General features: G+C 40.1%; 1 protein-coding gene across 5 annotated transcripts in view; it reads right to left on the reverse strand.

The window, feature by feature from the left end:
- Positions 1-12,377, reverse strand: part of cd2ap.L (CD2-associated protein L homeolog) — a 96,047-nt gene that overhangs the window by 33,180 nt on the left and 50,490 nt on the right. For 3 of the 5 annotated variants that reach the window (XM_041562205.1, NM_001092963.1, XM_041562208.1), the window contains 2 exon segments: positions 11,207-11,354; positions 3,295-3,395 (listed from right to left, as the gene is read on the reverse strand). In XM_041562205.1, the coding sequence (XP_041418139.1) occupies positions 3,295-3,395; positions 11,207-11,354 (249 nt within the window). 5 annotated transcript variants of the gene reach the window in all.

Here is a 12,377-nt window from a genome sequence, read left to right on the forward strand (position 1 = left end):
TGGACATGTCCTGTTTTTTAATCGACAACTACTACAAAACGGTCACAAAAGCTGATGAACATAAAGCGACGGATACACAATTGTGCGTTTACTTTCTCAGTGTATGGATCTGTGGCTCCTCAGTTGTGCCTTACATGTACCAGTAAACAGCAGGCAGAATGCAATATTTATTAGCGGAGAAGCAAATATGGGCCCATGATGTTGTGTAACAGGAAACTATGACTTCATATTCAGCTAATGGCGCTTGCAGCCTTCCCCATGTGCTCTCCAAATGAGAGGAAGAATTCCTTGGCGAGATATCAAACGCACTCCAGCTCCAAGCACAACTTCTTTATCAAAAGCAAAATTCTGTCCCAGGAAAGCACAGGGATAAATAGGAATGCTCGGCTGGAATAGGGCTTGGACTAAGAGATGAAAGCATCTGTGTCAACTGGGTTTTATAGAATGAAAGGGGGGGGGACGATAAAAAGGAGGAGCGAGAAAAAGAAAGAAAAAACGAGAAAGCAAAAAATAACGGGAGAGGAAGAAATAAAGATGGTCTGAAAGTGTATGAGTACATGCAATTGCAAACTAAAGCTACTTTTAAATTTATTTTCTATTGTCTCCCATAGACTCCATTATAATCAAAATAATTCAAATATTTAAAAAGGATTTCCTTTTTCTGTGTAATAATAAAACAGTAACTTGTACTTGATCCCAACTAAGATATAATTAATCCTTATTGGAAGCAAAACCAGCCTATTGGGTCTGGGACTGGTCATCCTGAATGCTCGGAACAAGGGACTTTCTGGATGGAGGGGTCTTTCCATAATTTGGATCTCCATATCTACTACAGGTATGGGATCTGTTATCCGGAACTCCATTATCCAAAAAGCTCCAAATTATGGAAAGGCTGTCTCCCATAGACTCCATTTTATCCAGATAATCCAGATTTTTAAGAAGTATTTGCTTTTTCTGTGTAATAATAAAACAGTAGATTGTACTTGATCCCAACTAAGATATAATTAGTCCTTATTGGAAGCAAAATTGGGTTTATTTAATGTTTACATGATTTTCTAGTAGACTTAAGGTATGAAGATCCAAATTATGGAAAGAAGAAGGCAAATAATTAAAAAACTATAATAAAAGAAAAAAAAAAAGAAGACCAATTGAAAAGTTGCTTAGAATCAGCCATTCTATAAGATACTAAAAGTTCACTTAAAGTTGAACCACCCCTTTAAGGCATTTTCTGTTGACTGATCAACAGCTGATGTTTTTGGTTGTAAGTGTGAATGATACTGCAGCTGAACTAGAGCTCTATGTAGGTATGTGATCCTCGTGCTGTGCCGCAATAGGTTGTCTTTATTGTTAAATACATTTATTTTATTATCTGTTATTCCTGATTATTTTACAGGTATGGGATCAGTTATCCCGAAACCCCTTATCCAGATAGACTCCATTTTTTCCAAACAATCCAAATTGATTTCCTTCTCCTCTGTAATAACAACACAGTAGCTTGTACTTGATCCCAACTAAGATATAATTAATCCTTATTGGAAGCAGAACCAGCCTATTGGCTTTATTTCATGTTTATATGATTTTCTAGTAGACTTAAAGGGGTGGTTCACCTTCCAAACACTTTTTTCAATTCAGTTGTTTTCAGATTGATCCCCAGAATACAGACTTTTTTTCCCAATTACTTTCCATTATTTATTTTTTACTGTTTAAAATGTAATGTCCCTGTCTCCGGTGTTTGTCTGGCAGCTCAGTAATTCAGGTGCGGATTCTAAACTGTTACAATTAGGGATGCACCGAATCCACTTTTTTGGCCGAATACCGAACCGAATCCTAATTTGCAGATGCAAATTAGGGGTGGGAAGGAAAAAACATTTTTTACTTCCTTGTTTTGTGACAAAAAGTGATGTCATTTCCCGCCCGTCCCTTATTTGCATATGCAAATTAGGATTCGGATTCGGTTCGGCTGGGCAAAAGGATTCGGCCGAATCCAAGCCGAATCCCGAACTGAATCCTGGATTCGGTGCATCCCTAGTTACAATTTTGCAACATTTACATGATCCATTTCTCAGCTCATCTCTGGAGTATTAGCAATTATTGTATCAATTCTAACAGCTGCCTGTAATGAAACTCACAGATTCTGCTCAGCAGGGACAAAGACAAGAAATGTATCAACTAAATGTATTCATTTAGAACAGTTTATAGGGTCGGCGATCCCCCCCCTCCCAGAGCTGCTTCACAAGGTGAAAAGTCATTGGAAAAAGTCGTTATTTCTGGTGATCGATCTAAAACCAACTAGTTGTTTAAAGGTGAACCACCCGTTTAAGGTATCAAGATCCAAACTGCGGAAAGATCCATTATCCGGAAAGCCCCAGGTCCTGAGCATTCTGGATAACAGGTCCCATACCTGTAGTAAAAAGGTGTTCTGCTTCAGGTCTATTAGTTGCTTCTGCTTTGAAAACACTGAAGACTTCTAGTTCATGTATATTGAAAAAAAAGTGTTTGGGTGGATGAACCCTTTAAAGGAGAAGGAAAGGCTAAAATGAAGTAAGCTTTATCAGAAAAGTCTATAAATACACCAGCATGCTCAGTTTGCTTCCCCCCTCCCTGCTGAAATCGGAGCTATGAGTGAGCAGAGAGAGATTCAGGACAGGAAGTGATGTCACACCAAGCTAATATGGCAACGGCTATCCTACACAGAGAGCTTCTAGAGCTGTTTACTCAGGTATGGTAAAGCATTCTGCAGAATAAATACAGTGCACTATAGCTTGCACTATTGTGACTAATCTATTGGCAATAAACTGCTTCGGTAGCTTTCCTTCTCCTTTAAATTTTGGTTGATGTTGAACTCCCTGCAGCCCAGCAAATAGTGTTTGACAGTCTATGGGAAGAGGCGTAAAGAACCAACACGAGCATATTGCAGGGTAAGGCAAGAGAAAAGCAGCAACTGAGCCAGGAATATATATATTCATTATTGTGCTGTCAGAAAGCCAGTGCCGGAGGCACCTCATTAATCTATACAGGCTTGAGGGCAGGAAAGTCCTTGTTTTATCAGCCAAACAAACATTTGATGTGTATCTGTCTTGCCAAACTGCCATTCACCCTGATGTTTTTTTTTTTTTTTGTTTTTTAAACAGGGGAGCCAGACACTAGGGGTCTGGTTGAGGTCTGTGCATGTGACAAGGCCTTACAGGAAGCCAAGTCAAAATGAAAATGGATGAAACAAATTAAACCTAAAAATAATTCTTGTCTGTACTTGTGCTGACTAGCAGGTTCTAGACTGGCAACAATTCCTCATACCTCCTCAATTACATCCAGGATTTCCCCCACATTCAGCTCAAGTTCATCTTCGTTCTGTGGGACGTACTCGTATAGGACTTTGCACTGACGCTTTTTGGATTCTGAAATAAATAAATACAGGGGATTATTTTACATTCAAGGTGGAGTCCAGTCGGATAGACCCGTGCCCCGACCCAAACCCGATATGTTCCCCTACCTACAACCACTAGCTGACAAGGCACAAAGATAGTTCTCTTACCTTCCGACCAGTGGAGTAACCATACCTCCCAACATTTTGGAAGTAAAAAGAGGGACAAAAATTACTTTTCCGCATGTAGCGCAGCAATTTGTTGACCACACCCCCTAATTACCATGTTTGTTTTACAAAATTTGGCAGGTTATGAAAGTTTGAAAATATTTCTCCGTATCTAAACTGTGTTTTTGTGTCTCAAAATTGTTACAAAGTATCTTATTTGCACCTTTTAGCTGTTCTGGGCTCTCTGCTAAAAGCCAATTAAGTGAGAAACTTTGTTTCTTTTTCTGGCTGTTCAGTGCAGAGAAAAGAGGGACTTTCTAGTACAAATGAGGGACTGCGGGTTGAGCTGTCAAAAGAGGGACTGTCCCTCCGAAAAAGGGACAGTTGGGAGGTATGGAGTAACTATAGAGGAAGCAAAAGAGGAGCTCCACCAAAGGTGGCCATAGATGTACAGATCAGCTTGTTCGTCGAAGTCGCCAAATGAGCGGATCTCTCCATATGCACACACAGAAGTGGGCGATATTGGGCTGATCCGATCCGATTATATCTAAGATATAATTAATCCTTATTGGAGGCAAAACCAGCCTATTGGGTTTATTTAATTTAATTTAAATGATTTTCTAGTAGACTTAAAGGGGTGGTTCACCTTTAAGGTAACTTTTATTATGTTATAGAACAACCAATTCTAAGCAACTTTTCAATTGGTTTTCATTATTTATTTTTTATAGTTATTTGTCTTTTTATTCTGATTCTTTGCAGCTTTCAAATGGGCGTCATTGTCCCCTTCTAAAAAAACAAATACTCTGTAAGGCTACAAATATATTGTTATTGATACTTTTTATTACTGATCCTTCTATTCAGGCCTCTCCTATTCATATTTCAGTCTCTTATTCAAATCAATGCATGGTTGCTAGGGGAATTTGGACCCTAGTTACCAGATTGCTTAAAATGCAAAATGAAGAGCTGCTGAATAAAAAGCTTAATAACTCAAAAACCTTCAATAATAAAAAAAAAATTAAAACAAATTGCAAATTATCTCAGAACATTACTCTCTACATCATACTTAAAGTTATCTCAAAGGTGAACAACCCCTTCAAAAGCAGCAAGACTGGCTGTGCAAGCACCGGCTGCCATCAAACCTCTTCAGGGTAATCTCCAAATGATGAAATATTTGCAGAGGTGGAGAGTTACCGGAGCCAGCAAGTAGACAGGCTTACTTGCATTCCCATATTAAAGGGGAACTATCACGAAAATTTAATATGAGCTTCCTCATACTGAAATTACAATCAATTAAATATTCTGCATTGTTTCTGAAATAATCGTTTATCTTCACTATTCCTCAGTTTCTCTTCATTCTGTCTTCATGCAGCAGTTGGGTGTCAGATATTCATTGACAGTTACATCCAATATATCTTATAGGGGGGGCTCCTTTCCTAGCAGATGTATTAGAGCTCACTCACATAACTGATTCCAGTACAAACAAAATCTAACAAAATAACTGCCTTTTGCACAAATCCTGCATGTAGAGAGACATGATGTCTGGTGAGTTTAATAGAGTGACCTCTAATACATCTTCTAGGCAAAAGGAGCCCCCCTATAAGATATATTGGATCTAACTGTCAATGAATATCTGACACCCAACTGCTGCATGAAGAGAGAATGAAGAGAAACAGATGCTGAGAGAGGAATAGTGAAAATAAACTTGATTAATTCAGAAAAGGCACAGAATTTTTAATTGATTGAATTCAAAAAGTTTCTTATTTCAGTATGCTTTAATGAAAAATAAACCTATCTCCAATTACTTTAATTAAAAAATGTGTACAGATTTTATAAGAAACCTGACTGTATGCAGTGAAATTCTCCCTTCATTTACTGCTGTGGATAGGAATTGTCAGACGGTCCCTAACTGCTCTGCAGGGAAACAATCATTATTATTATTATTATTATTAACATGTATTTATATAGCGCCAACATATTGCGTAGCACTGTAAAGTAAATGTGATTATACAACTAAATCACATGAATTACATACATAGAATATATGGAGTAACAAACATCACAATCAATACAGGTACAAAAAGGTGAGGAAGGCCCTATGCATAGGCATACAGTCTAAAGGGAAGGGAGTAATACACAAGGTGTGGGAGTGGGCAAGATCGAATTAAGTGGGTGAGATCTTATGAACAGCAGGGGGAGCCCCCGCCTTACTTCCCAGCCATGCAGAACTCAAGCAGCTTTGTTTGTTTCCCTGTAGAGCAGTCGGCGACTGTGTAGAGATTTGTATTGGATCTATTTTTGCCTCTACATCCCCTTTACTGTTTCCAACTCCAGCTGCAGGGACAAAGATCATGGAGCCAGATTAAAACAGATAAACTGGGATTCTATTTGGAGGATTATTTTGCTGCAGCCACTGGTTCTGCTGAGTTGGAGAAAGTTTGTATTAAACAATACAAAAACTATAAAATCCACATTAGATTACATGACAACACAAGACCCAGTGCAGTCTGTATATTCTGATTATTAATCAGTCTTGCTGTATTAGCTTGTGGCAAATATTATTTGACTTGTGCTGCATTTTGACTAAGCAGCCCAGACCACACTGAGCATGTGCACAGTCTTGGTCTTGCAAAGATGTATAACAAAGTTACAAGATGGTGACCCCCTGTGGCCAACTTTGAAAGCATAAATCATTTGTTTGATTAGGCTTGTGGTGCAGTAAGTTCATGTTTATGTTTAGTATACAAAATACAGCATTTCTAGCCTTATTCTATTTTAGACTTTACTTCCCCTTTAAATATTCATTTTCGTGATAGTTCCCCTTTAAATAACAAAGCTAGAGCAACACTGCAGTGACTCACGCCGGTGCCTGTCTCAGCTCACAAACAAATATCACTTTATTCCAAATCACACTGTACATTCATTCTCTGTAAACAACTTGCCCAGTAACACTATCTGTAAAGAGTCTGTATGTTCTACCTGGGTCTGTGTGAATTTCCTCCCACGCTCTGAAAACAGACAGGCAGGTTAACTGATTCCTGATAACACTGGTCTGATTATGTGTGAACGTGACTGGGACCTTAGATTGTAAGCTCCGCTGGGGCAGGGACTGATGTATAATCTTGTTGGCGCTATATAAAGAATATTTATAAATAAAAAAACTGCAAGAGGATGTGGCTGTGGTTCTATAACAAATAGCGTATGAGCTGCCAAAACCATGAAACACACTGGCTATATTAGAGGGGACAGATGGAGATCTAGGGCTAGTTTTAAGGGGTTGTTCACCTTTAAATTAACTTTTAGTTTGATGTTGAGAGTGATATTCTGAGACAATTTCTGAGCATTTTTTTATTATTTGCGGTTTTTGAGTTGTTTAGTTTTTTATTCAGCAGCTCTGCAGTTTGCAATTTCAGCAGTCTGGTTGCTAGGGTCTAAATTATCCTAGTAACCGTGCATTAATCTGCATAAGAGACTGCAATATAAGAGACTGCAATATAAATAGAAGAGGCCTGAATAGAAAGATGAGTAATAAAAAAGCAGGAATAACAATACATTTGTAGCCCCACGGAGAATTTGTTTTTGGATGGGGTCAGTGACCCCCATTTGAAAGCTGGGAATAGTAAAAAGAAGGCAAATAATTAAAAAGGAAAAAATTAAGTCTAATTAAAAATTGCTTAGAATGAGCCATTCTATAACGTACTAAAAGTTAACTTAAAGGAGAAGTAAACCCCTTATGAAAAAAAACCCTACCCCCTACCCTACATAGACCCCTCCTCCCCCCCCCCCAGCCTAGCTGCTACCTCTGGAAATGGCCCTAACTTTTTACTTATGCCTCGGTGCAGATTAACGGCATCGGAGTTCACGGGCGCCATCTTCTTCGGGTTTCATCGGGTCTTCTTCTGGCGCTTCAGCAATTTTCTTGACTTTCGTCGCATGCGCAGTTGATAAAAACCCGAGGACTGCTCCAACTGCGCATGCGCCGATACGGAACTTACTTCCAGATGAAGACCGAAGAGAAGAAGATGGCTGCCGTGAACGCGATGCCATGAATCTGCACCGAGGGGTAAGTAAAGAGTTAGGGGCATTTGCCCGGGGAAGCAGCTAGGCTGGGGGGGGGGGGAGTGGGGTCTATGTAGTATAGGGGGTTATTTTTTAATTAGGGGTTTACTTCTCCTTTAAAGGTGAAGCACCCCTTTAAACATGCAAGGTATGATCTCAGAATTAAAAGCTATGTGCAAGTTAGAGCAAAAATCTGCAGCGGGTCGGGTACCCGCAAAAACCTGCGGTACCCTGTGGGTTGCAGGATGAAGTTTCGGGAGGGGGTAAAGACGCGGGTCGGCGGTTCTCCGGGTCGTGGTCAGTGTCAGACTGGGATGCCAAGGGCCCCCCAGAAAACCTTAGACCAAGGGCCCACTTTCCAAACTATTATTCACTCAACCTCTTTATTGTCATAGTCCTTTATTTCTATTTGCTATATTATTCCATTATTAAGCATCTTTTTCCCATAAAGAAATAGGGAATGACCATGAAGAAGAGGGCCCACTGACACCTTGGCCCACCGTGAGTTTTCCTGCTATTCTGGTGGGCCAGTCTGACACTGGACGTGGTCTTCTCAATAGCAAATTGTACTCCCTTTTTTCTGATCACGCCTACTTGTAATGATGTCACTTCCAGTTTACAATGACAGCACTTCCTGTTACTTGATGGTCAGCGGGTTGCGGATCAGGTTGTGGATAAGGTACTTGCGGGTTGGGTAGCGGGTTCAAGTGGGTAAGTATGCGGGTTTGGGTTGTGGGTCGGGTTTAACAAATTGGTTCCGTGCAGGACTCTAGCAGGACATAAAATATGTTTATTGATTTGTGCCAAAGGGGCCTTACTACACACTTATTAGGGTGCCAAAATGTTGGTCAAATAAAATGTAACTGTGCATTAACATCTGAAAATATGTTGTTTTTAAACCACTAATTCCTGCAGCAGTTGTGCCCTGCTTTTCACTTTCACTTGCCCGAGCTGCCTAAACTTTTTGCTTTCAGCTGTTCATAGAGGCTGCAGTTTTTAAAGCTTAGGGTGAAGACACACAGAGTTACTAGTAGCAGCTACAAAATGCCCAAAAAATACCCTGCCAGAGACAATACTGAAAAATTGCCTCATGTAGGGGCAGATTTATCAAGGGTCGAATTAAAAATTCAAATTTTTTTGTGGTCAAAACTGTCAAAATCGATTAGGGAGTTATTCAAATTTGATGAGTTTTTGTTTTAAAAAAATTCTATTTAGATTTTTGAGATCTATCCCTTTACCTATTCGCCACCTCAAACCTGCCGAATTGCTGTTTAAAGGATAAGTAAACCTATAAGATAAGTGAATGTAAAATTAATGAGGGTGCTATTGTAAGAACTTTGTTATTTATATTCATTATTTATTTTCTTTTTATTCCAAGATATTAATAGATACATGTACTGTTAATATGAATGAATTTTGTTACAACAGCGCCACCTGCTGGTCAGTTTCCCAGTCTGACCACCAAGTAGTCAAGGAAGTTGTCAGGAGAAAGAAAGAGGCTGCTCTGATGTTCTTCTGCTTAGGAAAGATTTGAGAAAGGTTTCTAATTGTTTTCCTAAGCAGAAGAACATCAGAGCAGCCTCTCTTTCTTTCTCCTGACAATTTCCTTGACTACTCGGTGGTCAGACTGGTGGGAAACTGACCAGCAGGTGGTGCTGTTGTAACAAAATTCATTCATATTTACAGTACATGTATCCCTTAATAACTTGGAATAAAAAGAAAATAAATAATGAATGTAAATGACAAATGTTCTTACAATAGCACTCTCATCAATTTTACTTTCACTTATTTTATAGGTTTACTTATCCTTTAAGTCAACGGGAGACGTCCAGGGATGAATTTTGAGTTGTATGCAGCCTTGCTGACATTCACGTTTTTTTTTCGGAGCAAAAACTCGAATCCAGTTTTGAACATTCTAATCGATTTTCGGTCCTATTATATTCATCCGAGTTTCTTTTTTTTAATAAATTTCGATTGGTCGAATTTCGAATTTATGGGAGATTAAGGGAGTTTTTAAAAACTCATATGAATTCAAAATTTGACTTTTGATAAATGTGCATCGTAGTGTCTCAGCAAAGCCAATTATCACTATTGTCTATTTTGTAGTAGTGACAAGTAGCTGCTACTAGTAGCTCTGTGTGTCTTCCCCCTAAGGGTCAGGACACACAATCAGATTCGGGGAGATTAGTCGCCCGGCGACAAATCTCCTCTTCTTTGGGGGGGCGACTAATCTCCCCAAACTGCCTCCCGCTGGCTAGAATGTAAATCGCCTGGGGATGGCACTCAGAGTGCATCATTTTCCGAAGTCGCCTGAAGTTGCAACTTCGGAAAACGAATTGCTCCGAGTGCCATCCCGCTGGCGATTTACATTCTAGCCATCGGGCGGCAGTTCAGGGAGATTAGTCGCCCCCGAAAAAAAGGAGATTTGTCGCCGGGCAACTAATCTCCCCGAATCTGAGCGTGTGCCCTGACCCTTACAGGGAGAGAAGTACTGCTACTCATAACTACCCTAGAGGGAACGAGCTTGATGTTGCAGTAGATTACAGGCACCTCATAAAAGGATCCACACCCAACATGAATTGAGTTTATTAGTCATATGACATGTATCCTGCCCCTTGTTTATTGCACACTTCTGCCTAATGAGACTTTGGCCCCTGCTATGGCTGATGCTGACATATGCTGTTGATCAATATACCCCTGTAGGCATAAAATGCATTTAAAGGAGAAGATAACCCTAAAAATGAATATGGCTACAAATGGCATATTTTATATAGTGAACTTATTGCACGAGGCTAAAGTTTCAGCTTGTCAATAGCAGCAATGATCCAGGACTTCAAACTTGTCACAGGGGGTCACCATCTTGGAAAGTGTCTGTGACACTCACATGCTCAGTGGGCTCTGATTGGCTGTTGAGAAGCTAAGCTTAGGGCTCGTCACTAATTATCCAGCAGAAAATGAGCTTCCCTGGCTGTAATATCGGCTGATGCTACAGGTTTGCTGATTATTAAATTCTGATGCTAATTGCACTGGTTTCTGTGCTGCCATGTAGTAATTATGTGTATTAATTACTAATCAGCCTTATATTGTGACATTTCTATTCTATGTGTACTGTATATTGTGAGTGGGTGCCTAAGCTCAGTAAGTGACAGCAGCACAGAGCATGTGCAGTGAATCAGCAGAAAAGAAGATGGGGAGCTACTGGGGCATCTTTGGAGACACAGATCTTTACTGCTAATGGGCTGTGGTTGCCTTGGGCTGGTACAGAAGCACAAAACATTATGTACAACATTTCTAGCTACTTCTTTAGTTAGGCTTTAGGTCTGTGAGTGATTCAGCAGGGAGGATTAGATAACGCTGGAACAGAAGAGCAAACATAAATAAAAGGCTGATGACACACGGTGACATGTGACACTATAGCTTTGCTAGCCCTTTTGGCTGCTGATGGGAGGGACATATTAAATTGAGCAGGGAGTGAGATACAAGCAGATGGGTTATCAAGGTATAATTCTGATTGCCTACTCTACAAATGAGGGGGGCAGTTAAAGGAACAGGAACATCAAAAAATCAAAGTGTTTTAAAGTAATAAAAATATAATGCACTGTTGCCCAGCACCCGACTTACTTTTTTTGATGGATTTGGGCTGTGGAGGAGGCCCCATCCCAGGGATTCCATACACACTCATCCGCTGCACCAGGCTGGCAACGTTTCCAGATTTCTCCCTTTTACTTGATACATTCTCTTCTTTTGGCTCTGGATCTTTTTTGATCTCCTAAAATGAAAGAGAGATAAACTGGTGTCAAAAAACATTTCCAACTTACATGTCCGCTCTCAGAAACATGTCTTCCCTTGTTTTGCCTGCACGGACAAGCTGACATATTTGGTTAACTCCTCCAACATGGAGGTATTTACTAATTACAATCTATTTACTAATTATAATACATTCACTCTGAGTCTATATCAATGTATTTTAACAGTGAAAGAGTAAAGATCCTTGACAAACTACTGTATCAGGGAAGCCAAGTGAACAAACACGGGCTAATTGCTCTGAACAGCAAATAAACATACATATTATGTAATAAAACCTGTGCAGCTCTCACACTTATCTGCTGTATTTTCATGCTGTACAGATATAATATCTTATTACTTAGACATAGCCAAGTTTTTATGACACACCCAGACCACAGACAACTCCTTCATAAGCTGAACTATGCTCTCTCCACTTCAACCCCTGTCTGTGTCCTCTCCTCCTCATTCCCATATCTTTTCACATACCCATGTCCTCACCATTCATGTGCACTCTTCCTTAACTCCCAGAGACTTCCCTTTACACTCTCTCACAACTCCCAGGGGCCTCCCTGGGCACTCTCTCACATGTTCCCTGTGCACTCTCTCACACCTCCCAGTTCCCTGTCTCACAACTCCCAGGTGCCTCCCTGTTCCCTGTGCACTCCCTCACAACTCCCAGGTGCCTCCAGTACAATTCGCATCAGAATTTAATAATCAGCTAACCTGTAGCATCAGCTTATATTACAGGGGAAGCTCATTTTCTGCTGGATAATTAGTGACGACCCCTAAGCTTAGCTTCTCAACAGCTGCTCAGAGCCCACTGAGCATGTGAGTGTCACAGACACTTTCCAAGATGGTGACCCCCTGTGACAAGTTTGAAGTCCTGGATCATTGCTGCTATTGACAAGCTAAAACTTTAGCCTCGTGCAATAAGTTCACTACATAAAATATGGCATTTTTAGCCACATTAATTTTTAGGCTTTAGTTCTCCTTTAAAGGCACAGAA

Source organism: Xenopus laevis, chromosome 5L (assembly GCF_017654675.1).
Source record: "Xenopus laevis strain J_2021 chromosome 5L, Xenopus_laevis_v10.1, whole genome shotgun sequence".
Lineage (NCBI taxonomy): Eukaryota > Metazoa > Chordata > Amphibia > Anura > Pipidae > Xenopus > Xenopus laevis.